Source organism: Lithobates pipiens, unplaced genomic scaffold (assembly GCF_037356315.1).
Source record: "Lithobates pipiens isolate NorthernLeopardFrog02 unplaced genomic scaffold, aLitPip1_a1.2 Scaffold_8, whole genome shotgun sequence".
Taxonomy (NCBI): domain Eukaryota; kingdom Metazoa; phylum Chordata; class Amphibia; order Anura; family Ranidae; genus Lithobates; species Lithobates pipiens.
In genome coordinates, this window is record NW_027507903.1 from 148,988,643 (window position 1) to 149,013,233 (window position 24,591).

Sequence of the window (24,591 nt, forward strand, 5' to 3'; positions counted from 1 at the left end):
TGGAGGCAGTGAGTAGGGAGTGGGTGGGTGGAGGCAGTGAGTAGGGAGTGAGTGGGTGGAGGCAGTGAGTAGGGAGTGAGTGGATGGAGGCAGTGAGTGGATGGAGGCAGTGAGTAGGGAGTGAGTGGATGGAGGCAGTGAGTAGGGAGTGAGTGGATGGAGGCAGTGAGTAGGGAGTGAGTGGATGGAGGCAGTGAGTAGGGAGTTTGCAGACAGTGAGTAGGTGGGGGCAGTGTGTAGATGGGGGTAGTGAGTAGGGAGTGAGTGGATGGAGGCAGTGAGTGGATGGAGGCAGTGAGTAGGGAGTGAGTGGATGGAGGCAGTGAGTAGGGAGTGAGTGGATGGAGGCAGTGAGTAGGGAGTTTGCAGACAGTGAGTAGGTGGGGACAGTGTGTAGATGGGGGTAGTGAGTAGGTAGGGATAGTCCTCTCAGTAGGAACATAGGAGCACACAGAGTGTGGGAAGCCTTTTGTCCTGACTGATGATCGGAGAGTAGGAGTAGTCAGGCTCTGGTTGTCCCCTCCATTGTGTAGTAGCTCTGCCCTCTCTCCTCCTGGGATGATCACACACCCCGGACTCCTCAGACATGGACGGACTGATCGTACAAGATGTGTCCATGAATAGTAGCGATCTGGTGAGAGGAGATCCTCAGGGCTGTAATAATGGGGCGCTGATTGATAATTTCGGGGTCCTCATCCAGGCGGTGTTGGCTGTGGTGGCGTTCAGCACTTTGATGTGTGAGTATCACAACTTCCCCGACTCCTCCACATGTGTGCATTGTATACTCCTGACTGTGTGTAGCTTGCCCGGATCTCAGCACTCAGCTCTGCCAACGGTAGTGGGAATAGAAGTGTCAGCATGCCCTGTCTACAAGTCTAGTAGGAAGGAGAGGAGGGGGCCAGTGTTTGTTGTAGTGGATCATGGAGCTGTGTGTTGTTTACAAGTGTACTTGGAGCAGGAAATGTAACATTGTTGTTACTTTCAGTAGAGGATGTGAGATGATGAGTGTAATGTTTATTTGTTTATTTTTATTTTTACATATATCTCTGAGGCCATTCAAGTGCATTGTGGTGTAAAGCATAAAAGCAAAGCAAGTCCTCATTTTTGCACACCACACAACACAACATGCAGTGTTATTTTGTTATTAAATTAAACAGTGAGTTGCAATAACAAGGCAATGTACACATTATAATACATTCCAGGTTGGGGTAATCAAGGGGTAAGCAGATAATGTTGTCAGGTGAGCCATTGTATGTTCTTGGTATGTTTGTTTTGAGTTCTGTGAACCCAGCACAGTACATTCTACTGCTGGACTTTTGATGGCAAAAATGAATGTGCATTTCACGCAAAGTATTCTACCGTTTTGAGTATACTTCCTCGCTCTAGTACCCCCCATATTTCAGATTATTTCCACTAGCAATCGATCACAAATACAACTGAGCAAGGCAATCTACCAGCTGAATTTGTTTTTTGCTTTTAACTATTAATCTGATTCTTGCCTGTGCAGGTGGTGCCGCCGTGGGACGCACACAAATTCCCGCAGCTGCAACCACCCGCACAGTGAAACACGGGACCCGCAGGCGGGTGCCATTAATCCTAATAGCATGCCAATCGCACCCGGACTGGGAACCGTGCTGTACTATTTCCAAAGTGGCCCCCATCTGGTCAACTAGCAGCAGTAATGCTATATAACCTTCTCTGTTGATATGCCGATTGGGATGTGATGCTCCCAGTCAGATATAATAAGCACAGTATTAATTAGAATTAACAGTAAAATCACATATATATCTACTGTGTGTGTGTATATGTAACGTATATATAAAAAAAAAATCAACCGTATGTTTAGCAGCCATGTGCCTGTAAGGGTGTGAGTCGGGCTTTGATCAATAAAATCACTATCATATTTAACATTAGATTTGACTAGGAGCATCACTTGGATTGCGTCCATCCTGATCAGCATATCGGAGAAGGCTCCACTGCTGCTAAGAAAACTACAGGGAGCTCAACTGTCTACGACCAATAGAAATGGACTTGGGTGTTTGAAATCCCGCCAGGAAGCCGACACTGCACCCGACTAATCACAGTCAACAAGACCTTTCCTGATCTGTGCAGCTACAGACTGGGAAATGTCTCGCTGTCTGTGATTAGCTGTGTGCAGTGTCTGCTTCCTGGCGGGATTGGTCACATGGGGGTTTGAACACACCCGAGCCCATCTCTAACAACCAATTGTACTGTCCCTCTTGTGCATGAGCCCATCAGCCCCATAAAGTAATCAGCACTGGGGCCTAATGTGCCACTGCTGCCATGGAGGCAGGGACCAGCGCTGTCAATAGCCGGGACAGGACAGCAATTCTGGTAGTTCCGCCACTGGTCCACAGTGCGAGGATTCCCCCATCCACCTGGAATTGTAGATGGGGGAATTGGATCCTTTTTTTTTTTTTTACCATTCAACCTAATAGTTGAATGAAAGAAGTGATCAATGCATGGGCTGCCTAAGTGCTAAGGCCAGCCATAGACAGTTTAAATCTCGGCTGGTTCAGTCCGATCTGGCTGACATTTGAACCATTAATGGGAAGGCTGAATATACCAAAGTTGATCGATCAACCTGCGTACAACCAGCCTGCTGGATACTCTTATGATTATCGCTAGCAGTTGCTAAAGCTGCTAGTTATAATCGCTGCTTGTCAGGAGAATACAATGCTGAGCAGGAGGGATTCCCCTGTCAGCACTGTCTGTGTTGATGGGTGAATCGTGCAAATTTCTTTCCTGCAATCTGTAGGTTCAGGAAAGAAATTCATACCATCTATTACCTGCCTAACTGGAAGTGAAGGTCTTGGAAGAACAGGAGGGGAGACAGATGGGAAGAGAAGGGGGGAGTGGAGATCGGGACAGTTGGGGGCACAGTATAATTTTTGGGGGGTCAGGGCCCCCTGTGGCCCCCCCTAGTGACACCACTGTCCCCATCAACACTGACTGTGTTGATGGGGGAATCCCTCCCGTGGAGCCATTGTCCCATTAGGAGAACACAGTGATTATTGCTAGTGGCTATAATTGTCTGCTAGTGATAATCACATGTAAAATCTGACATGCTGGTTGTACCCAAGTTGATCGATTAACTTGGGTACATTCAGCCTGCCCATACATTGTTCACATCTAGGCCAGTCCCTGCTAAACCAATCGAGATTGGAACCATCTATGACCAGCTTTAGTACAAGAACTGGTCAGAGATTACAGGCATGGAACAGGAAAGGGTCAAAGACCATGGTCTTGCTACAAGATATGATAAGAGAGGGCTGATATGCAACAGGAGGTCATCAAAACTATGGGATAACTAGAGTTAAGCCTAGTATACACGGGCCGAATGTTGGGTGGCATTGGCTGGTTCAAAAGAATCCAGGCAACATTCGGCCCATGTGTACGTGGGCTTCTGTCGAAGGGGCATAACCAAAAATGGTCTGCAGCCCCCACCAGAACACAATAGAAAAGCAGCAGAGATCAATGTACTAACATCATATAGTTAGTACAGCAGCTTCTCCTGAGCTTTCAGGTTTTTTTTCACTAAGTCCGCTGGGTTGAACGAAAAAAAAACCTAGTAGTGTGTACCAGGCTTTAGGGAGGCCATAGTGATGGCGAACCTTGGCACCCCAGTTGTTTTGGAACTACATTTCCCATGATGCTCATGCACTCTGCAGTGTAGTGGAGCATCATGGGAAATGTAGTTCCAAAACATCTTTGGTGCCAAGTTTTGCCATCACTGCCATAGATGGTGCAAATTTATTTCCTGCAACCATGAAAAAAATTTGCATGATTCCCCCATCAACACAGACAGTGCTGGCAGGGGAATCCCTCCTACCGAGCTATTGTCTGGTCCCAGGAAGGGATGGGGGGGGGGGGGCAGGACAGAGGAAGCCACCCCCGATGGCTTGCCCTACTAGCGACAATTGAAAATGAATTTGGCAGGCTGTACCCAAGTTTATCGATCAAAGCAGAACGTCACTCTCCCAATCAACATTGACTACTTTTAATCCTTGTGCTGTCAACATCAGTGAACAGATAGTAAAGTACTGTATATTCGCTACTAATCTCTCCACCCCCATGTAACAGAGGTGAACAAAGGATAGATCTAGTGGAGTAGGGAGTGTAACCAGCTAAGGACAGGAAATCTTATGTGCAGGATAAACAAAGAATAAGGGGGAAAAATAAGTCTGAAGGGAAAGCTAATTTAGTTATCACACCTAAGGACTGGTGGGCTGCAATATATTACATTTTGGTTTTTGGGTTTAGATGCAATATGTATTTGGATGTGTTTTGAATCGCATCCGATTCACATGACATGTGAACCAAACTGGCTTTCTATAGAGCCAGTTCCCGTATGTGTGGTCGGCCACGGTGCGATTTAAAAAATGAGTCGGGTATGATTTTCAGTACAGATCGTTCTGAAACCAGCCCCACACATATGTGAACCCGGCCTGAGGGGTCATTCACATGGGGGCGGGGGCGACGACAGTAAAAGTAGGCTGTTGAGCCACGTTTTTTTTTCACATCTAAACAAGAACATGCAGCCGCTCAGGGTTGTATACATGGCATGGTAGGAGTGAAATCCCCTGTCACATTCCCAACACAACCTTTTCATGTGAATGGTTCCACGCCGCAACTGCATGCAGTTTCAGGCTTTTCAGAGTTAATATTGGTAGTGAGGAGGCAATATGTTGCCTGTCAACCACTCTCTGAAGAGCAATCCACTGCACATTGCTTTGTAGAGGGGTGGCAAGGGCTGCAGCAAGTCTGAATGAGGCTTAAGGCTCAATTCACACTAAAGCCGCGTACACACGGGCGGACTGTATGGCCAACTTAGTCCGTCAGACAATCCGACGGACAGTCCGTCCTACTTTCGAATGAACGGACTTGACCACACATGATGAACAAACAGTCCGTTGAAAGCTTGCGCGATGACGTGTACAGCACGTACGACGGGACTAGAAATAGGACGTCCAATACACAGCAATGCAACCTTTCGCCGTGTAAATCCTTTCTGAGCATGCGCCATACTTAGTCCGTCCAACTAGCCTACTCACGAGCGGATTGTCCGCTGGAACCAAAGTCTGACGGACAATATTACGGAAATTCCGAAATACTTAGTCCGCCAGACTGCACGCTGAAAAAGTCAGCTGAAGCCCACACACGAGCGGACTGTCCGCTGAAATGTGTTTCGGCGGACTAAGTTGGACAGACAGTCCGCCCGTGTGTACGCGGCTTAATGCGTTTTTTTGATGCTTTTTGCAGAAATGCAGGGAATTATTTTAACTTGTTTTTCTATGGAACACTTCAATGCATTTTTGTGCCTCTGCGTTTTTGGAAAGGGTCGGGGACTCTCTTCCTGCAAAATGCAGCGTTTTGCATATAATTGACTTCAAGGGACCTGCACCCAAAACGCAAGTTTGACCTGATTTGTAGTTTTTTTTTTTTTTTTTTTTTTTACAATCACTGTATATAGCTGGTTGCTAAAGAGCGGGCCAGGAAGCCAGCCACCACATCCTTAACAAGCGATAAGTCATCCCCGCTGACAGCTAAATGTAAAAATAAAAATTTCCGGCTTATTTAGTGTTGGAGGTTAAAAAGGAACTACACTCTACACAGCTTTAATTACTTTTTTCTGCCCAGATATTTTTATGCCCCCCCCCCCCCCAAGACTATACCAGACTCTTTGGTCTGTTATGGATTTTGAGGGGACACCCCCCCTACCCCTTCCTTAACCATACCAGGCCGCATTCCCTCAACATGGGGGGGTGGGTGCTTTGCGTCCCCCCCCCAACCTAAAGCACATTTCCCCCATGTGCAGCGTGTTTCTGTGGTGTCAGGAAAGTGTGCAATCACAACAAACAAAAGGTGTGAGCCTAGATGGATTGAAATTTGGCTGGTATGGAACAAGCCAAATTTCGATTATGAGCAGGCTGGTTGTACCGAAGTGGATCTGTTAATCGCTTTCAGTACAGCCAGTCCGCCAGTTTCTTTTTTCGTCCGCATAACTGCTGGCGGCTATAGTATTCTGACAGCAGGGAAAACCTCCCCATCAACACTTGCAAAACACAATTTTGTTTCCTTAAGCCTGGTTCACATCTATGCAGGTGGTTGTGGGTGTCGGAAGCGATTCCCCTACCCACAGTCAAAACACGATGCTGTCTAAAAATGCATGGGGACGCCATTCATTCTGAATGACACCACCACACATCTAAAAGTGCAGCACATTTGCGGGTGCGGGAACTACAGGGAAGTCACATGGCGAAAGAACCTTTTTCCTGTGGGAAACGCAGGCACACCACAACATTCAAATGAATGGGCTGCTGTGCCCGTGTAAACATGGGCCACAAACTTGCAAAGATGTGAACCAGGCCAAAACCACTTGTTGTCTGCCCCTTAGCAGTTGCTACAGGGCAGCTATTCTGTGCAGAATCTCATATATACGGGATTCTGCACTTCTGCTGCCAGGCTGCTTTTGCTGATGTCCTTCAGCACCCGTCGATCATTGGTAATACATACAGAAGTGAGATCTGCATTATCTGTAAATAGGGCAGATCTTGGTTCTGACAGGGGGAAGGGATGGATTCTGTCTTCCTGCAAAGCAGAGACTAGAATCCGTCTCATCCCTTAGTTAAAGCATCACATACAGTACACAAAAACACTGGCTAGGCACACAGTTAACCCTTTGATCACCCTAGATGTTTAACCCATTCCAAGCCAGCCAGTGTCCTATTTTTTTTTTTTTTAGCACTGATCACGGTATTAGTGTCACTGGTTCCTGCAAAAGTGTCAGTTAGTGCCTGATTGACCACCACAATATCACAGTCCCACTATAAGCAGCTAATCGCTGATATACTATAGTAAAAAAAAAAAAATTCCATAAACATACCCCATAGTTTGTAGATGCTATAACATTTGCGTAAACAAATGAACATACGCTTGCTGTGATTTTTTTATTTTTATTTTTTTTACCAAAAAACGTAGCAGAATACATATTGGACTAAATTTATGAAGAAATTTGATTCTTTTCAATTCTTTTTTGTTTTACAGCAGAAAGTTGTTTATAGCAAAAAACAAAACAAAATGCAGAGGTGATCAAATACCACCAAAAGAAAGCTCTATTTATGGGAAAAAAGGACATACTTTTTTTTGGGGTACAGTGTTGCACGACCGCTCAATTGTCGGTTAAAGTAACGCAGTGCCGTATTGCAAAAAAATTGGCCTGGTCATGAAGGGTTGTAAATCTTCTGGAGGTCTAGTGGTTAAGTTGAAGGAAAGAAAATTACATAATGTATGGACAGCCTTAATGGCCAGAATGATCCTGGAGATGTGGGGGTAAGTGACCCTGGTGCCATAGGTAAGGCCTCACGCACACTGGACATTTTGCTAACTCTCTTAGACTTCTTTCCCCCTGGGAGGACATTTTGGCAGGAAAAAAAAGCTTGACGATTGCAAATTATACCTCGTTTAGGTGCGCCAAGCACCTGGGTGTTAATTTGTTTAATTGGCCAGCACAAAAAAAAAAAAAAAACGAAAAGGCGGCGCAAAAAAAACTTCCAGTGTACATAAAGCCTACAGTGGCTACTATTTTTTTCATTTTATTTTGATAACTGCTAATTAACAACATTGTAAAATTTGTACAAGGATCTTGGCTTTTGGCCCCTATTTACTGTTTGATGTCAGAAACCTGAAGTGACTAGGATTTAGTCACTTTCGGTTCTTTGTTTACCTGGCCATTAATGGTCAGTAAAGCAGTCGACCAGACCATTTTCTGTCTGGTTGGCTGCATTGGGGGCCAGATGGCAGATCAGGGGTCTAATAGACCCCAGATTTCTCCATAAAGAGTACCTGTCACAGCCTAAGTCATTACAAGGGATGTTGTGCATTCCTTGTAAGAGCAATAAAATTGATAAAAAAATGAATTTAAATAAATGAATATAAAGGGGGGAGGTGCCTATATTCTCCTGTGTGATGTACATTTTAGCACATCACACTGCTTATTTTTCTTTTTTTTTCTATTAAACTTAATTTGAATTGTCACTTAATGATATTTCATTCAAGCCTCTGCACAGCAGTAAGGTGACGTGGTGCCATCCAGTGCACTGCAGAAAAATTTACTGTATCTCTCCAAACTGCCCTGCACATCGCACCAGCTTTGTGGTGTGAACAGGGCACATAGGAAATCATTTGTTTTCACAATAAGTACTAAATCAAGAATCAGTTCTCGTTTCCCTTTTATAGTACAACTATTTGCCTGGCGGTTGCCTCACATGAGATACAGGTGTTCCATGCAACCCCGTGCAGACAGTCCCATCCATGTCAAGTTGGATGTAGGGGCGGCACTATATCTGTGTGGGTGCGGCTGCTTGTCCCTAAATGCACATGGTCTTTGTTTGGGGACGCCCACCCACACCCAAATGGATATCGCAGTGGCTGTTTACGAGCAACCGCTGTGACCCAATTATTATAAATGAGATTGTCCGCATTGGGGATGCATGGAACACCTGTATAAACCAAACATGGCCCTCACAAGCGTTTGTTACCCCAACATTACATTTTTTTGATATGTGCCTGCTGTACCATGTATTTGTATGAGAAAGTATCCTGTTCTCTTTGTATTGTTTCCTTTATGTGAAATCCCTGGTGTTCCCGCCAGTCACTCTGATTTCCTATTAAAAACTGACCACACTAAGCAGGAGAGCACTTCGTGGTCAGTTCTCTAGTTGTGCTGGAAACTCAGCCTGGTCTCCTCCAATAATAAGACCTGTCCTGATAAGCCCCTCCCCACTGGGAAGATGTGTGCTGCAGCTTCCCCCCCCCCCCCCCTTAGGCCTCATGCATGCTGGACATTATAAAAAAAGTCAGTTACGTTCGCTCTAGAAAACTGTACCTGTAGAATGAGTTTATTAGCATTTATGTAGTAGCCTTTTTTAACTAAAATTTTTTATCACTTTTTTTTTTTGCAAAAATATACTCCCATAAAAGCTTATGGCTCAAAAACGCTGATGAACGCAGAATAGTTTTTCAACCTTTTTTTAGAGTTAGAGCATTTTTACAGCTGAAAAACTCCTCTCCAAGCCCACTAGTTCTGGGGAGTGGTTTCCAGTTAGAAAACGCCCCTGTCAAAAACTGCTGATAACAGCCTATGTGTGCATGGACATATAGGATAACATGCTGGGGAGTTTGACTGCAGAAAAAATGTCTGAAGCAAAAAAACAGCAGCTGTAAAAACTTCCAGTGTGCATGAGGCCTTATGCAGCTGAGAACAGAGGGCATGTGATCACTTATAAAAAAAGGGGAAAAAAAGGTATTTATTATGTTTGTTTTTTTATACATTAGGGGTCTCCAAACTTTTTAAACAAAGGGCCAATTTATTAATGGGGGGGGGGGGGGCTGACAGAACATCGCTTCCGTTTCCTGATCTGACAGATTTCCTAATCTGACAGAACACCGGCAAGGGATTAAAGAGGAACTTTGTTCCTGTTTTAACCACTCCAAGACCACCTAACGTACAAATACGTAGGCAGTTTCAAGTGGTATATCGGGATGATACCTACAGCTACAGGCATCAACCCTGTATTGTTTTTTTTCAGTGAGCAATTTTCTTTTTTTGCAAAAGCAATCCTAGAGGCTAATCATCATTTCTATGGTACAGGAAACCCCGCAGTGACTAGTATTGTGTCACTTCCGGTTTCACCAGATGTAAACAGCACCATTTTTAAATTCGGAAAGCATCTGATCACACTGCTCTTTGGGCAGAGGAGACATCTGGGGTCTAATAGACCTCATATCTCTCCATAAAGAAGACATGTCACTGCTTATTTTTATTACAAGGGATGTTTACATTTCTTGCAACAGCAATAAAAGTGCTAAAAAAAAACATTTAAAGAAACAATGTAAATAAAAAAATGTTTGCATGCAAGCATGGGGGCGCTTCAAAGGCGAATGCATGAATGTGCATATATAAATGGCATTCACACCACACATGCAAGGTATTGCTCTCCAGAGGGAGATCAATAATTCTAGCTCCAGAACTCCTGTGTAACTAAACTGCTAATCTGTAAAGGCTTTTAAAGTGTTGTCTATGGAGATTTTTAAATATCATAGTTTGGCGTTATTCTGCGTGCACAATTTAAAAGCGTGACAAATTGGGTACCCGTTTACTCGACGGAACATCATCTTTTATATTTTACCAAAAAATTGGGTGTTATATTGCCTGGGAATGTGGGAATCAGCTATGACTTCCTCCCAGCCATCTTCCTACTGTGCATTTGTAATATCACGCAGCACTTTCAGACTGGCACCCCAGGGATGTGGCACAGGAGGTTGGGTGCACGCCAAGCTGACGTAATTCTAGCCTGGACAAAAATTAGTGGGAGCAGGTACATGTCAAGGTACCCACTTTACAGAAAATAAAAATTCCCAATTTTGCTGGGGGTGGTGGAGCTTGAGGGTGAGTGGAACTTTCATTTTTAGGTGAAGGTTAGCTTTAAGAACGAATGGCACCTCAGCAGGTCTACCAGAAAATTGTACATTTTTATTTACTGAAAGAACGCATACAGAATTGAATAGCTGTGAATGGGACCTAAGCCAGCTAAACTTTGCTATATCATGTCTGTAAGGACCTTTGTGTAGTAACAGGTACGTCTGTTCACGTCTTTACTTTTAAGGCCCACTAGGGTCCTGATTCAGCACATAATCCAGATTTGCTGAGCTAAGCAGAAAAGTTGGATATTAGCAGAGACTTTGTTATGATGTTATAAAATGTCACCTTCCAATTTCTTGCAGATATGAATTCATACCCTGCTACTAAAGCTGCAATCTGTCATGTTGGGGGCAAATATCTGGCCGTGTATAGCTGAGTTTAGTTTAGATTTAAATCAAAATCTGCCTGACAATAAATTAAAGCAGAATTCAGAGTTTTATTGTAAGCAGTGAGGGAACTTGCATTGCGTGTTAACAGATTTTTTTGTAGCACGGCTGACGTGGCATCTGCAGTCTTGGCAGCTTGAGTTTCATGCAGGTCACTGTGCCTAGGTAGAGGGGTGCAATCTGGGAGAATAATGACATAAACCTGATACGCCTTGCAGCATTTACTAGCTCTCCCCTCCGCTGGTGATTACTGTAATACAGTAATAACTTGGATTACTAGCATAATTTGTTCCAGAAGAATTTGTGTAATCCAAAGCACTCGTATATCAAAGCGAGTTTCCCCATAGGAAATAATGGAAACTCCAATAATCCGTTCCACACACTGCTTGTCTATGCAGTACCGCATGTGCCCAGAGGTGCGGGGGCACCAGAAACACGCAGACGCTCGGAGACACTCGAGAACTCAGAGTGTCACCGGCGCCCTCGCACCTCTGGCTAAATGCAATGTTGCACACCCCAGCGAGATAGGATTACTTGCAATCCGAGGTTCCACTGTATTGTGAGTTTGTAGCAACTCCAAGGCCAGAGGCTGCAAAAAAGAACTGATTTGTATGAGATAACATACAGTATGTATGCACTAGCCCAGAACGTAATGGGTATTTGCAGAAAGTAGTGATGTATAAACATCAGACCTTATGGGGGGGGGGGGGGGGCAGTGCTTTGGATTGTTACAATGGTTTACCTATTTTTAGACTTTTGTGAAATGTTAAAATTAAATTTCATTAATTTCTTTGCACTGCAGTGGAAATAAGCAGTGAACTCAGGTGAGTTCCAGTGCATTGCAAGCCCTAACTCCTACCTGCAGGGTTTTACTCAAAAAAATAAGGAGAAAAAAAAATGTACCCCTTTCTAATCGCGTGATACACAGAAGGATTCATCCAGTGGATATAGGAAGTGTAGTTTAAATTTGATGTTCACGCCTAAAAATGGATGTGTGTCACATGAATTAATTGTCCTTTCATCCACAAAGTAACCTTTGCTCTGCTAGTGTTATGGTGGAACCATACATCAGGATTCGCCCAAAAAGGTTTATTACATGGAAATCTAACCTTTTGTCATCCGGTCACATTTTGTCCATCAGTAGTTGTTGTTGGTCTCTTAGGCCTCATGCACACGGACGTTTTTACAGCCGCTTTTTTGAGCGTTTTTTGCAGCTTAAAAACGACCTGTCCATGTTAGTCTATGGCTTCATGCCAACCTAGGCATTTTTGAGCTGCAAATGGCATAGGCGTTTTTAAGCTGTAAAAAAAAACCCAGGACCAGTGCGTTCCGTGGCGCGGAGCTAGAGCTGTAAAAACACGAATCGTGGAAAAAACGCGCACAAACGCGTAACATATTTTCTTTGTTTTCTGAGTGCTATAGCCAAAAGATGTGTTTCTTTAAAAAAACGCTACTTAACGCTAACTAAAAAACGCGCAAAAACGCCAATGCAAAACGCGGTAAAAATCACGTTTTTTCCAGGCGTCGGAGCTAGCTTTGCAGCCAGTTTTTTAAAACGTCCGTGTGCATGAGCACTTAGCATTGATCCTGGCAATGTGTTATATTTTTATATACAGTATTTAAACCATCAAAGTGAACCTGTACTTTGCCCATGGAAGGCAACACGGTGGATTAACTAAACAGCTGTTTTCCCTGTCTGTCGACACTCCACCCCCCCCCCCCCCCCCCCCCATACCATTTATTCAGTTATTGAGAAAGAGAAAAGGGGAAGCCCTCTGTTCTGAGAATGCTCTTCACAACCCCATGTGACAATGCTGGGTGCTTGATCTGCCTATTGCCATTTGGGAGCAAAAGGAAGACTTGCATGCTTCCTTTACCCAGATGTACCAGTTTTTTCCACTTGTTGGCCTTGCTTGAACAGCACGGTAGGGAGTAAAGAGATGGTGAGTATATGGTAAGGGAAATGGTTAAGTGGACCTAATGCTTTGAACAAAGCACATGGCTCCGTCTCTCCTCTTACCTTTCCTTTCCCATCCACTATATTAAATCTCATTTTACTTTTGATTATTTTTTTTTTTTTTTAGTAACACATTTTAAAAAACACAGAATTTAAATATAAGAACATTTTAATTCGCAAATAGCTTTGTAATGCTTTGTAATACGAATAATATTTGAGTAAATTTTAGTGCCCTATTATAAACTGAACAATGTATAGAAAAAATATGTACTTTTAATCGACAGGAACACTTCTTTTAAAACAAACACTGGTCAAGCTAGAAAAAAATCACTATGCATAGAAAATAAACTCCTTTTTGGAATTTAATTTTCAAGCCTTATACCAAACAATTGTATCTACTGTACTGACAAAGTTAATGTTCAATCAGTAGGCCTATGGCCAAAATATAAAATAGGGGGTATACAGGCGTGAGAGGCAAAGTGCTTAAAGTGGATGTAAACCCAATGTCATCCTTTCTAAACTACTGTCATAGGGGTTATCTAGAAGGAAATACATGCCTCCTGCATGTATCTTTACCTGTCACATGTTTCCCCTCTGTCTGCTATGAGACCCGATAAACTGCAGATTCTGTGGGTGGGTCTCTTGTCTGGAGCTCGGTGGGTGGAGTCGTGATGTTAATAGACTCCGCGCCCACCTCTACACTCCCCTTGTCAATATGCATATTCTCCTTCGTATTTCTTACACTGAACTTCTGCTATGATCACTAACATCCAGTGAAAAGACAGGAAAGTAACTGTAGCACTTACCCCGAAGGAGCTTCTGAAATTTTCTGGGCTTACCGATTACCTCCTCCAGCTTGTACTCGGTGTCCTTGTCTAGGGGTTCCCAGGGTTGATAACCCAGTAACTGTAGAGACCGACACTTGAATTCCTTGTTAGGATTTTTATTTTGCATAAACAGTTGAACAAACTCAGTCTCTAAGTTGGGAATAGAGGGTATCATGGTAAAGTTTAGCTCAGGTGCTTGGAACTGTCGACTTCAACAAAAGTCTCTCTCTCTGTACGCAATCCAGGGAACAGCTGCTCGCAACTGGACTCAAGTTTGGGTTTAGCAGCCAACAGGTAATTCCTAGCTTTTTTTAAAGTCTCTCAAGCAAACTTGGTTGGAAACTTTGTTACAATTGGAAGGATGGAAGTAGGAACTTTTCTTACTGTACCAGAATCTTTCAGCCGGTCCGGCGATACTGTAAGAATTATGGATTCAATCAATGTCCATGGCTGCTCAGCTTCCAGGCTTTTACCGAGCAGCCAGCCTTGTGCGTGGCTCTCTTAACAAAGAGTCCTCCCCTGGTCACGTGTAGAGTTGCTGGGCCTCTCCAAAATCTGAGACGGCACCAGAACACCTTAGAATCCTCCCTCCAGTTACTGCGCCTCGAACTAGCCAGTTCTGAGGCTTGGGAATGGATGGATCTGCACCCCAGGCCATGAGGGCCTCTGGGGGCTGGTCAGGAGGACCAAGACCACGGAGTCAGTAACAACTTCTGGACCGGAACCCAGAACCATGTGACTTCGGCACCTTAAGTACCCTTTCCCGGATTATGCAGTGAGACAAACGTGCCCACTGATTGGCTCTGAGATAGAGATTGGTACCCAATGCGTCCAACCTGACTGCGTTCTATATCCTCCCACAGGTGTACAACCCCACCTATGACCAGGCAGAACTTCCACACAGCCCAGCCAAACTGATGCCAAAGTACAATTTAGCGCAATTTAACCCCAAAACTCACTACAGTTTTGAGCAACAACGAAATTTGAACACATAGTGCGTACTCATTAGAAGTACCGGTGATTACATAACCACGTGACTTCAGCATGCTAAATCATGCTGAGGTGTGGAACAGCCAATCCTTGCAGAGCAGCAGAAGAAAGGAGTGGGATGGAATTAAAAAATAATGCATGTCTTAGGCTAGTGCACAAGATATGTAAATCACCTGTCACTCACAGCAAGGGGGAGGATTTGACAAAGTTTTTCTCTGTCAAGATTTATCTCACTGAACAATAAGACTATTGCTCAGAGCTAGAATAACTCTTTGTGGCAAGACTGGGCTCAAATGATAGGAAATCGTATACTCTACATTATGACATAAAAATAAATAAAAAATGTGGTTTACATCCACTTTAAACTGACTGTGTGGATTGATGGAGGCTCTAGATTTGAAAAAAAAAAAAACCCTTTTCCAGGCTTTTAAGCTTTAACAATGTCCTTTTTTTTTTTTAATGGTAGTTGAAACTTAATTTGTTTGAATGTCATAATTATTTACTGACCTAAATTATACGATTTCAAGAGGTTTGCATACTTTTTTTTTTTCCCTTCAGACCTTGCTTGTTTTAAACCATTTGTGCAGCAATGATTTCACAAAGTAAAATGTTACAAGACTGTAAAATATGTCCTTATTTCATATTGCTGTTTATGTAAAGATAAAATCATTCAGCTGAAATTTAAAACATCCATAAAGTCGAGCTGTAGTCTTTTTAAATATTCGAAGGCATTGGTGGCTGGTGCTATTTTTTGGGGGGGGGGGGGGGGGGGGCGTCAAACAATGCCCTTACAATCACCCACAACGTCGCCAGCTCCGCACTTACCCTATCTAGGTGTCATGGGCAGCGCTTCCTCCAGGCGGTGGCTTCCCTTGAGTCTCCTCATTGGCATCATGGCGGCTTCCCCTGCGTCTCCTCCCTACTCTTCCTAGGTGGTCAATAGAATCACTTCTCCTCTCAGCCAATTGGGTGAGGGGTCTCAGGACCTGCTTCCTGATTGGCCAGGAGGAGATTTAGGAAGACAATAGCAAATATTAATTAGCTATTGTCACACAACTGGGTGGGCTCGAGGTGCAAAAGAACAGGATACTTTTTCATACAACTACATGGCAACACACACAATGGCACTGCAACCCAATCATGCAATCAGGGCTGGCAAGAGCTTTCTGTTTCCACTTACTGTGCCTCACTTGCAGTCTCTACCCCGCTACACAAGAGTCCTTCCATGTAGATAAAGTTGGAAACCAGGTGAGGATGAATGCAATTTCCCTTTAATTCGTCCAAGGAGTACACATGTTTCAGAGTGTTGGCTCTGTTTTTGGAACATGTGTACTCCTTGGACAAAATAGAAACTTTATTCATCCTCAACTGGTTGCCGATCTTATCTACATGGAAGGATTTCTTTTTTTTTTTTTTTTTTTTAAATTCCATAAATATATCCCATAGTTTGTAGATGCTATAACTTTTACACAAACATACGCTTATTGGGATATTTAAAAAAATATTAAAATGTAGAATACATTTTGCCTAAATTGATGAATAAATTAGATGTTTGAAAAAAAAATTATTGGGTATGTTTTATAGCATAAATGAAAAAATGTTTTTTTTTTTGTTTTTACAAAATTGTCTGTCTTTTGTTTTGCTTAAAGCACAAAAATGAAAAACTGCAGGAGGTGATCAAATACCATAAAAAGAAAGCTCTATTCATCGGGGGGGGGGGGGGGGGGGGGGGAAAGGACATCAATTTTATTTGGGTACATCGTCACATGATTGTCAGTTCGTGCCTTATTGCAAAAAAATGGCCTGGTCATGAAGGGGGGGGGGATAAGAAAAGGGATGGTCGGCACTCAGGATGACGTCCAAAATGGCATCCCCCCGACCACATGTACAAAGCTGCAAAACAGTCTACGCGTTTTGGACGTTAGTCCTTAGTCATGGCTCAGTACTGAAGTAGACAGCAAAGGAAAATCACCGCTCCAGGTGAGAAACTCCAGGCACAATGAATAGTGTGCGACTCATCACATGGATGCAAGCCCCGACTCTCCTGCTGTAGAAGACCAACATTCTTGTAGTCCATTTATTGAATGCTCCATACAAACAATGACACACACCAGGGTTACAGTAGCCGTAACAGAGGTGGACTAGTTTCGCACAGATACATTGTGCTTACTGAGTCTACGCGTAGGCTGTTTTACCGCTCCGCACACGCACTCAAAGAAACACCATCCCGGACGTCATCCTGAGTACCGACCATTACCTTCCCCACTCTGGTACGTTGGAGGTGTCAGCAGCCTCAATGGTTGATCACCGGGCGAAGGTTGCAGCGCCTGTACACCTGTTCCCATGGAGGGGGGGGTAAACCTTCTGGAGCTGAACTGGTTATGGGGCTGGATGGGTTTCTAAATGCACATAATTAATCTGTAAATAACGATCCAGGGAGTGTTGATTTTCTTTTGCAAGAAGGATTTTTTTCCTTCTGTTAGAGCATCAGTTTGTATAGTGGGTACATAAAATAATCACCACCTCTAAAACAATCAAACTTTGTTGCTTTGCAGTGTGAAATGTTTTTGTTCCATCCAGCCGTATTTACTTACAACATCCAAGTGAAAAACACAACACCAACACGTCAGAAAAAAAAAACGAAAACAGAACCACAGAGTTGGAAAAAGGATCACCCCCTCCTAAAAAGGATTTGTAAACTGAATCAGGTGTAGCTAATCATCTTCTCAATGGCACACAGTTCCATTTGACTCTCAGCTGTGATCATTCTGATTAGCTCAGTATGAAAAGAGCTTTCCTGGAACATTTCAGTCCCTGGTAGCAAACAATCAACTATGGGTGTCAAGGCACTGTCAAAAGATCTCCATAAAGTTGTGGACAGGCACAAGTCAGGAGATACAAAACATTTCAAAGGCTTATAAATGCTTAGAAGCACAGCAAGGCCTGGTTCAAACCTATGCGCTTTTTTGTGCACTTTCTTTTTTTTTTTCAGAAACACACTACAGTCCATTTAACATGGTTTCCTATAGGTCATGTTCACATCTGTGCATTTTAGCAAGTTGTGTTTTTGGTACCATAAACTTCAATGTATTTAAAGCGTGTATTAAAAAATGCACCTGGAACTGCAACCTGCATTAGGTGTGAACCAGGGGTGAAGTCTATTATTAAGAAGTGGATGACAGTACAGTACAACACAGACCCTCACTGTATCAGGATGTCGCTCCAAACTGGATGAAAGAGCCAGGAGGAAACTGGTCAAGAGGCCTAAAGCAACTCTGAAGCAGTTGCAGGAATTTATGACAGAGTGGTCATTGTGTGCATGTGAAAACAATATCACAAATTTCTCCACAAATGCGGCTTGTATTGGAGGGTTGTAAGAAAAAAGCCACTCCTCAAGGAAGACCACATGCAGTCATGACTGAGCTTTGCCAAAACTGACCATGAAGATTCTGAGGCCACATGGAAAAAAGGTGTAATGGTCAGAGGAGACTAAAATTTAATTATTTGGCCTCAACATATTTTATGCACCCGTGCCATTCTGCTGATGTACATCGGTGTGTGGTGGTCGGGAAGCTAATACTGACAAGGGGGTGATCCTCTCTCCAACCCAGCAACTGTTTTCCTTTATCCCTTCCTGACATATTGGTGCCACATCCCTCACCTGGACGTTACACATACAGCCGGATAGAACCCGTCTTCATCTCAGGCTGCAACAACAAAATGCGACCATTTCAAAGGGGGTGATCGCTTCCTTTACCCACTGTAAGTTAATTATCAGAGCTGCTTTGTAAAGTACACCTGTTGTAAGAGAAACATGGAGTCGGCCACTGCTGACCTCTCCTGAGAATGCAAATTACCTGGCCGTCACACTGATTCTACTGCTTCAATGTGTTAAGTCACTGACCCAGAAAAGGCATGCATAAAAAGGGACTTCTTGCCTTTTGAACATTCCTAATTTGTATACAGGTACTCCTCACTTAGTAATTTAGCAAGTGTGAACAATCCCTAACATTCAACAAACACTTCTATAGGATTTGTAAAGCATCAGCATGGGCGTCAGACAGGCGTCAATGAACTTTAGAATGGGGTGTTTTACAAGAGTTAAAACACTCCCTAAATATCCTATGTGTGGTTTCTTAGCGTTTGATGATCATCGTTAGAAAAAATCCCATCAACCCCTCCAATAAATCAAACATTGCACAATTGATATGGGTGAACCACAAATCAACCCCAAGCGCGAACACCAAACTAAACAACAAAAATATCCAGTGAAGTGATAAAAAGAAAAAAAGTCTGGTGAAGTGAAAATAGTCCAGTGAAAAATTAATGAATAATTATATAAAATATACAGCAAAAATTCATAAATAATAAAAAGCATTCAATCTTCCGTGCAGGCAAAAAACACCAAGGACCGTGACCACCACCACACAAAATATGCGCTTACCAAAAGGCAAGCGATTTCATGCCCATAATAAATCTCTGCAACCCCACCTCAGACCATGGTCACAGTAGGCTCCCTTATTGAATAGGACAGGCCGGGAATGTCAACCTCAGCAGGTGAAGCAAATAAGCAATATTCGGGATCAAATTGTTGACCCCAAAGGGCTGAAACCAAAAGCCACAACGGTGTACCCCAAAAAATTGGATTGGGGAGAGTGGATAGAGGCAGGGGGATGCAAGATGTGGATTCCCAACTCAGACCTGTCTCTAATCACAAAGCATCAGAGCAGTGACAGAGGTCCTACCTTCAAGGTGCAACAGCAAATAAGGAGCTGACCGCACACCTGTATAGAGCCAATCTCCGAATCCCAACGCCACAGAAGCCAGGTAGATAAAAACCACCAATTGCAAGGAGCCCCACAGGACAAAAAGAAAAAGAAAAAGGGAGGGGGGAAGGGCCCAATCAATATCCCGATGTGTTAGTACAAGGGCTCCAGCAGCTCACCACTCCACACACACACACCGCGTGACGCGGTGTGTGCATGTGGAGTGGCGAGCCGCTAGCTTTTTCATCACTTCACTGGAACTTCCGGTCATTCCATTTAATATTCACACTTGGTATCGATCCACAACTCACCCATATACACCATGCAATGCCTAACCCATTAGAGGGGTTGACAGGATCCCCTCCAACTTTATTATGGTAATCAATTAATTATTTCTAGGTGTTTTTTACTTAATCGATACACATAATTCTATTCATGTGCGCAGCTTTTTCCTTTTGTTATCTTATTGTGTTTACGTGCATCTTGTAAGATTTAGCTGCTGCCACTTTTAGTTTTTAATTGTATTAGTGTTTATTTAGCTCTAGCGTGGTATTTATTTTTCTTTTGATCCATTGTTAGTTTGATGATCATTAAAACTGCACCACAATGGAAAGTGACAGATTTTAACGATCCGCAACCACCCCAAAACCATACCGAAAACGCCTGCCAAGCGTTTGTGGAGCGTTACCATAGACTTGAATGGGAGGCATTGAAAAGCTTCAATACCTCCTGATTTGACACAAAGCTTAAATTTTAAAGTGAAGCGACACTAACGCTTCGTGTTTTTGTAATGCGAACAGCACAATGAGCCGTCTATTGAATCTTGTGCATAGGCATTTGAGGGGTGTTTTTAACGCCTGTCAAATGCCTGTTCTTAAGCCAGTGTAAACCTAGCCTTAACGACCAGGTTCTGCTCCAATGACCAGATCATTAAACAAATTGGTTGTTAAACGAGGAGTCACAAGAAATCAATATTTTAAGCATTTTTAAAGTGGTTGTAAACCCTAGAAAAAAAAAAAACCTGCAAGACAAAAGCATAATGAGCAAGTATGCATAGCACACTAGCTCATTATGAATTACTTACCTGGGCTCAAAGCCCCAGCATCCGTCCTCGTACTCCACTCCGGCGGCCGACAGCGCTCCTGGAGTTACTTCCGGGTATCGCGGGCTCCGGCGCTGTGATTGGCCAGAGCCGCAATGACATCACTCCCACGCATGCGTGCGGGAGCTGCCGGTAACGGCACAATCTAACTGAAGAAACGGCATGTACGTGCGCATGTGCCAATGATGTCAGCACATGCAAATACAGGGGATGTCTCCTAAAACGTGCAGGTTTAGGAGATATCCAGCGTAGCTACAGGTAAACCTTATTATAGGCTTACCTGTAGCAAAAAGTGGTTGTAAAGCGTTTACAACCAATTTAACTACTGTACTGTGAAAAAAGGTCTAAAACACAAAACTCCAGCTCAAAACCGTTGTTTTAATTTGCATAAGTACAGAACACAAATGAAAATTGTGTACTGTACAATACAATGATGTACAGCACGCCGTTTAGGTGGGGAGAGCTGGTCGTAAGTCCGAGCAGTCAAACAGGCAAGTCGCTAAATGCGGAGTATCTGTATCTCGTCGGGGTCAGCAACAAAGTTTTAAAGTAGGATTAAAAGGCCAAAAAACTTTTTTTTTAATAGCGTAAAGGGGGGGTTATAACCCCTCTGAGGTTTATAGCTACCATCTGTGTCCCATTGGGGAGATTTCATTTCCTGTCCAGAAGCTATAACAGGAAGTATGAGAAAATCCATCTAAAGTGAGGGAATCACTGGTTGTCACCAGAACTAGCCATGCCCCTTGGAAGATATTCTTACTTTTCCTGTTCTGGGGAAAACCCAAAATTTGGGATTTTCTTTTATTTTCACTTTCAGAGATAATGGTAAGCATGACAAATAGGACAGAGTGAATCTCCTCAATGGGGCACAAACAGCAACAGCAACCTGCCAGGTATTCTAATCCATCTCCTCTCTCTCCAAAACTAAAAAAGAAAAAAAAAAAAAAAAAGTTTTGCCTTTAGTTATATTTTATGGTTAGTAGGTCAGCTGAAGTTGATGATCTTTGGTCTAATATTTTAAAGAGATGAAAAAACAAAATCCGTTTAGCACCTTTTCCAAGTACATTGAGAACCATTTATTTCTGCCAAGATACTTGATCTCTAGCACATCTCACAGCTGTGTGCTTGGTTTGGTCTATAAAATATTCTTCAGTAAAAACTGTACAAAAATAGTAAAAAAAAAAAATTAAAAAAAAATCACAGTCTAGTGATATACTGCCTGGTCCACAAAAACTCCAAAAAGCACAAATTACAAGTCTGTATGTTCAGGTTCCTTTGTGGAAGGCGCTTCTGCTTTGTCTTCCTGCTGCCTTGAATCCTCATATCTGATACTGGCGAATGCTACTTCATCTGCTAACTGCTCCAGTGACGGCCGGCCCACAATGAGATTTCGCAGCGAAATGCCTGTCATCAGGAAACTGCGACGAAGAAGATAATACTTCTTATTGAAAAACCTCTCAAATCTTTCTACGATGGTTGCATTGCGCCTGCGCTCTGCTTCCTGAATTCGCTTCTGTCTACGCAGGTATGTGAGAACCAGAGGGTCTGTAACATTGACTCCATCTAATGTGCCTGAGAGAAGCGGCTGAAGTTCTGGTGGAAGGGGTGCACTCTCACTGCCATTTTCCACCTTCTCCTTTAGCTCCTGCAGGCGCGTGAGATTCTTCTCCAGGATCACAGCTGTGGTGTTCACATACAGATACATGTAACATGAGGGGCCCGAAGACACCGTGAACACTTTGTGGTACTCCCCACTTGGCAACTGCATTCGGTCTCCCTCCTTCAGAGTGATGTTTTTGGCGTCCTTCACAATCTCAACACTGACCTCCCCCTGCAGCACCTGTATGCTGGTGTTGCCTAAATCCTCATGCAGGTAATTCTCCAAGAAAAGGCCTGGGAAGTCTGCTATGAAGACCACATCAGTTTGATTGTCCAAAGAGCTCTCAATCTCCTGGAATTTTAATCTCCATGGTGATAGGTCAACTAGTAATGGCTGAACCCAGGGTGTTTTATGAAAAGGGGACCAATCGGCTTTCACTATGTCCACTGTGGGATCGTACAGCCTCTGCTGAAAGCGATCATTGATAGACACCCACACATCAAAGTAGATCTCAGGCTCAGAAATGTTATATGCTCCCAGTTGCTCAAGTCCATGCAGGCAGGTGGCATACTGCTTTAGCATATCAGCATGATCCTTCCAGCGCCGCGTCTGTGTGAATACCCCAGGATTAAGATATCCAAGCTCTCCAGTGATACCATCTTTATAGGTAACTTTCACATGCTGATGAGAGCGGGAATGTACCATCATATCCCAGGAGTAACCATACAGGCCATTTGTCCAGTTATTGTAGCCCTGGGTAATGAAATGTGAATATGGCAGGAATAGCTGCTCTAATATATAGATGACGGTAAAGATGGCTCCTAGTTTATGCCTCAGCCCATACTGTGCAGTTCCTTTTCCCTTTTGACCCGGGTAGACACACTCTGGACTCCTCTGTGGTGGCTGAGTGTGTGGTAATATGCAATGTAGGCAACGGGGCAATTTGGACACAAGTCGTCGTGGCCAGTCAGGATAACAGAAGATAGGGCTAGTGGCCAGCATGGTGTAGGAGAACATACCTATACTGAATAGCTGGGAATTCATACAGTGGAAATAGCTGACAAAAAACATGGCTATTGGGCGTGTGACATCAAAGAAGAGGAGGTATCCTGCAGTCAGGTCTAAGATCAGACCACCCCAATGGACCACCACAAGGTTTGTCATCTCCTCAGACAAAAACAACTTGAATGGATCAAAGAGCCAATGACGTGACAGCGTGCCCATGGAGTACCCTTCTACCCAGTCTGCATCCAGTTTCTTGATTCCAGCAATAAAGTACACAATGAAGATCTGGCTTCTGAGTACAGTATAATTCCAAAGTGGGACATGTGCATTGCGCTTGCGAGGACTGAATAAGCCATCAATGGACCAGTAACGATTGGCGTTCATCAGGGTCAGCTGGAATCCAATCAACCCATAGAGATAAGAATGGTTGTTCCAAGTCGTCTTGTCTAAGAAGAAGACATACCAGTACGGCACTAAAAATAGCAGGCAGCTAAGACGGTAAAAGCATCCAAGAGTTATACCCAGGGCTCCTAGGAGCATGACAACGTAGACCAGGTACATCCAGTCCAGGGGCAAAGGTTGAAGGTTGTTAAAAAGGGGGAATCGGCAGACATCCAGCCCATCTAGGTACTTGTGGTCCAGGTAACTGAGCCCCCGCTCCTGAGGGATGTCCAGAAACATAAGAAGACCAAAGAGGAAGCGGAATACTCCAAGACCAGCGGGATCAGTTGGTCGGTTCATCAGGCTGACAAATCGCTGCCAGCTAGACAGATCAGAGCATTCAAAACCAAACACCCGCTTCATGAAGCTCCTTTGTTCCTGCCGTGGCCGTGCCACCGTTCTCTCTGGTGCACCCGCATTGTGATTTTTACGTCGCCTAACGTGGGATGCTTCTGATTTCAGGGTAGCTGCACTCTGAGCCTTCTCCATTGTAGCCTCCTATGAACTTCTCTTCCCAAAAGTGCCACTAAGGCACCACCGTGTCCCACTCTGTGCGCATGCGCAGTGCAGTACTACGCTTCCGCCTGCGTTCCACACCTCGATGCGATTCTGGATTTGGCTGTTCGATAATTGGTCAATTTCCCACAGGAGGCGTGTCTAACATCGGGTACTCACATGGAAGGATTTCTACCTGGCAACACAAACACATATCGGGATTATGAAATGTTGGGGTAACATAAACTTTAGGGGCTGCACCATGGCAAGGAAGAACTATATTACTTTACCACTGGTATTTATCCTGACAATTGTTACTAAGGGGTGTATTTACTAAAGCTAGAGAGAGAAAAATTTGTATAGAAACCAATCAGCTTCCAGGTTTTATTGCCAAAGTTTAATTGAACAAGCTGAGGTTAGAAGCTGATTGGTTTCAATGCAGAATTGTGATGACTTTTGCACTTTCTAGCTTTAGTAAATAAACCCCTAAGTGTCAATTTTATTGAAAGGTCTACTTT

At 43.6% G+C, this 24,591-nt stretch overlaps 1 protein-coding gene and 1 pseudogene across 1 annotated transcript in view; one reads left to right on the top strand and one right to left on the bottom strand.

The window, feature by feature from the left end:
* Positions 1-407: 407 nt before the first annotated feature.
* Positions 408-24,591, top strand: part of LOC143961371 (store-operated calcium entry regulator STIMATE-like) — a 129,731-nt gene continuing 105,547 nt past the window's right edge. Inside the window, exon 1 of the mRNA XM_077470636.1 lies at positions 408-737. Coding sequence (XP_077326762.1) covers positions 587-737 — 151 coding nt within the window. The 5' untranslated portion in view covers positions 408-586. The remainder of the gene's footprint in view (positions 738-24,591) is intronic.
* On the bottom strand, positions 21,585-24,161 carry LOC143963302 (vitamin K-dependent gamma-carboxylase pseudogene; annotated as a pseudogene).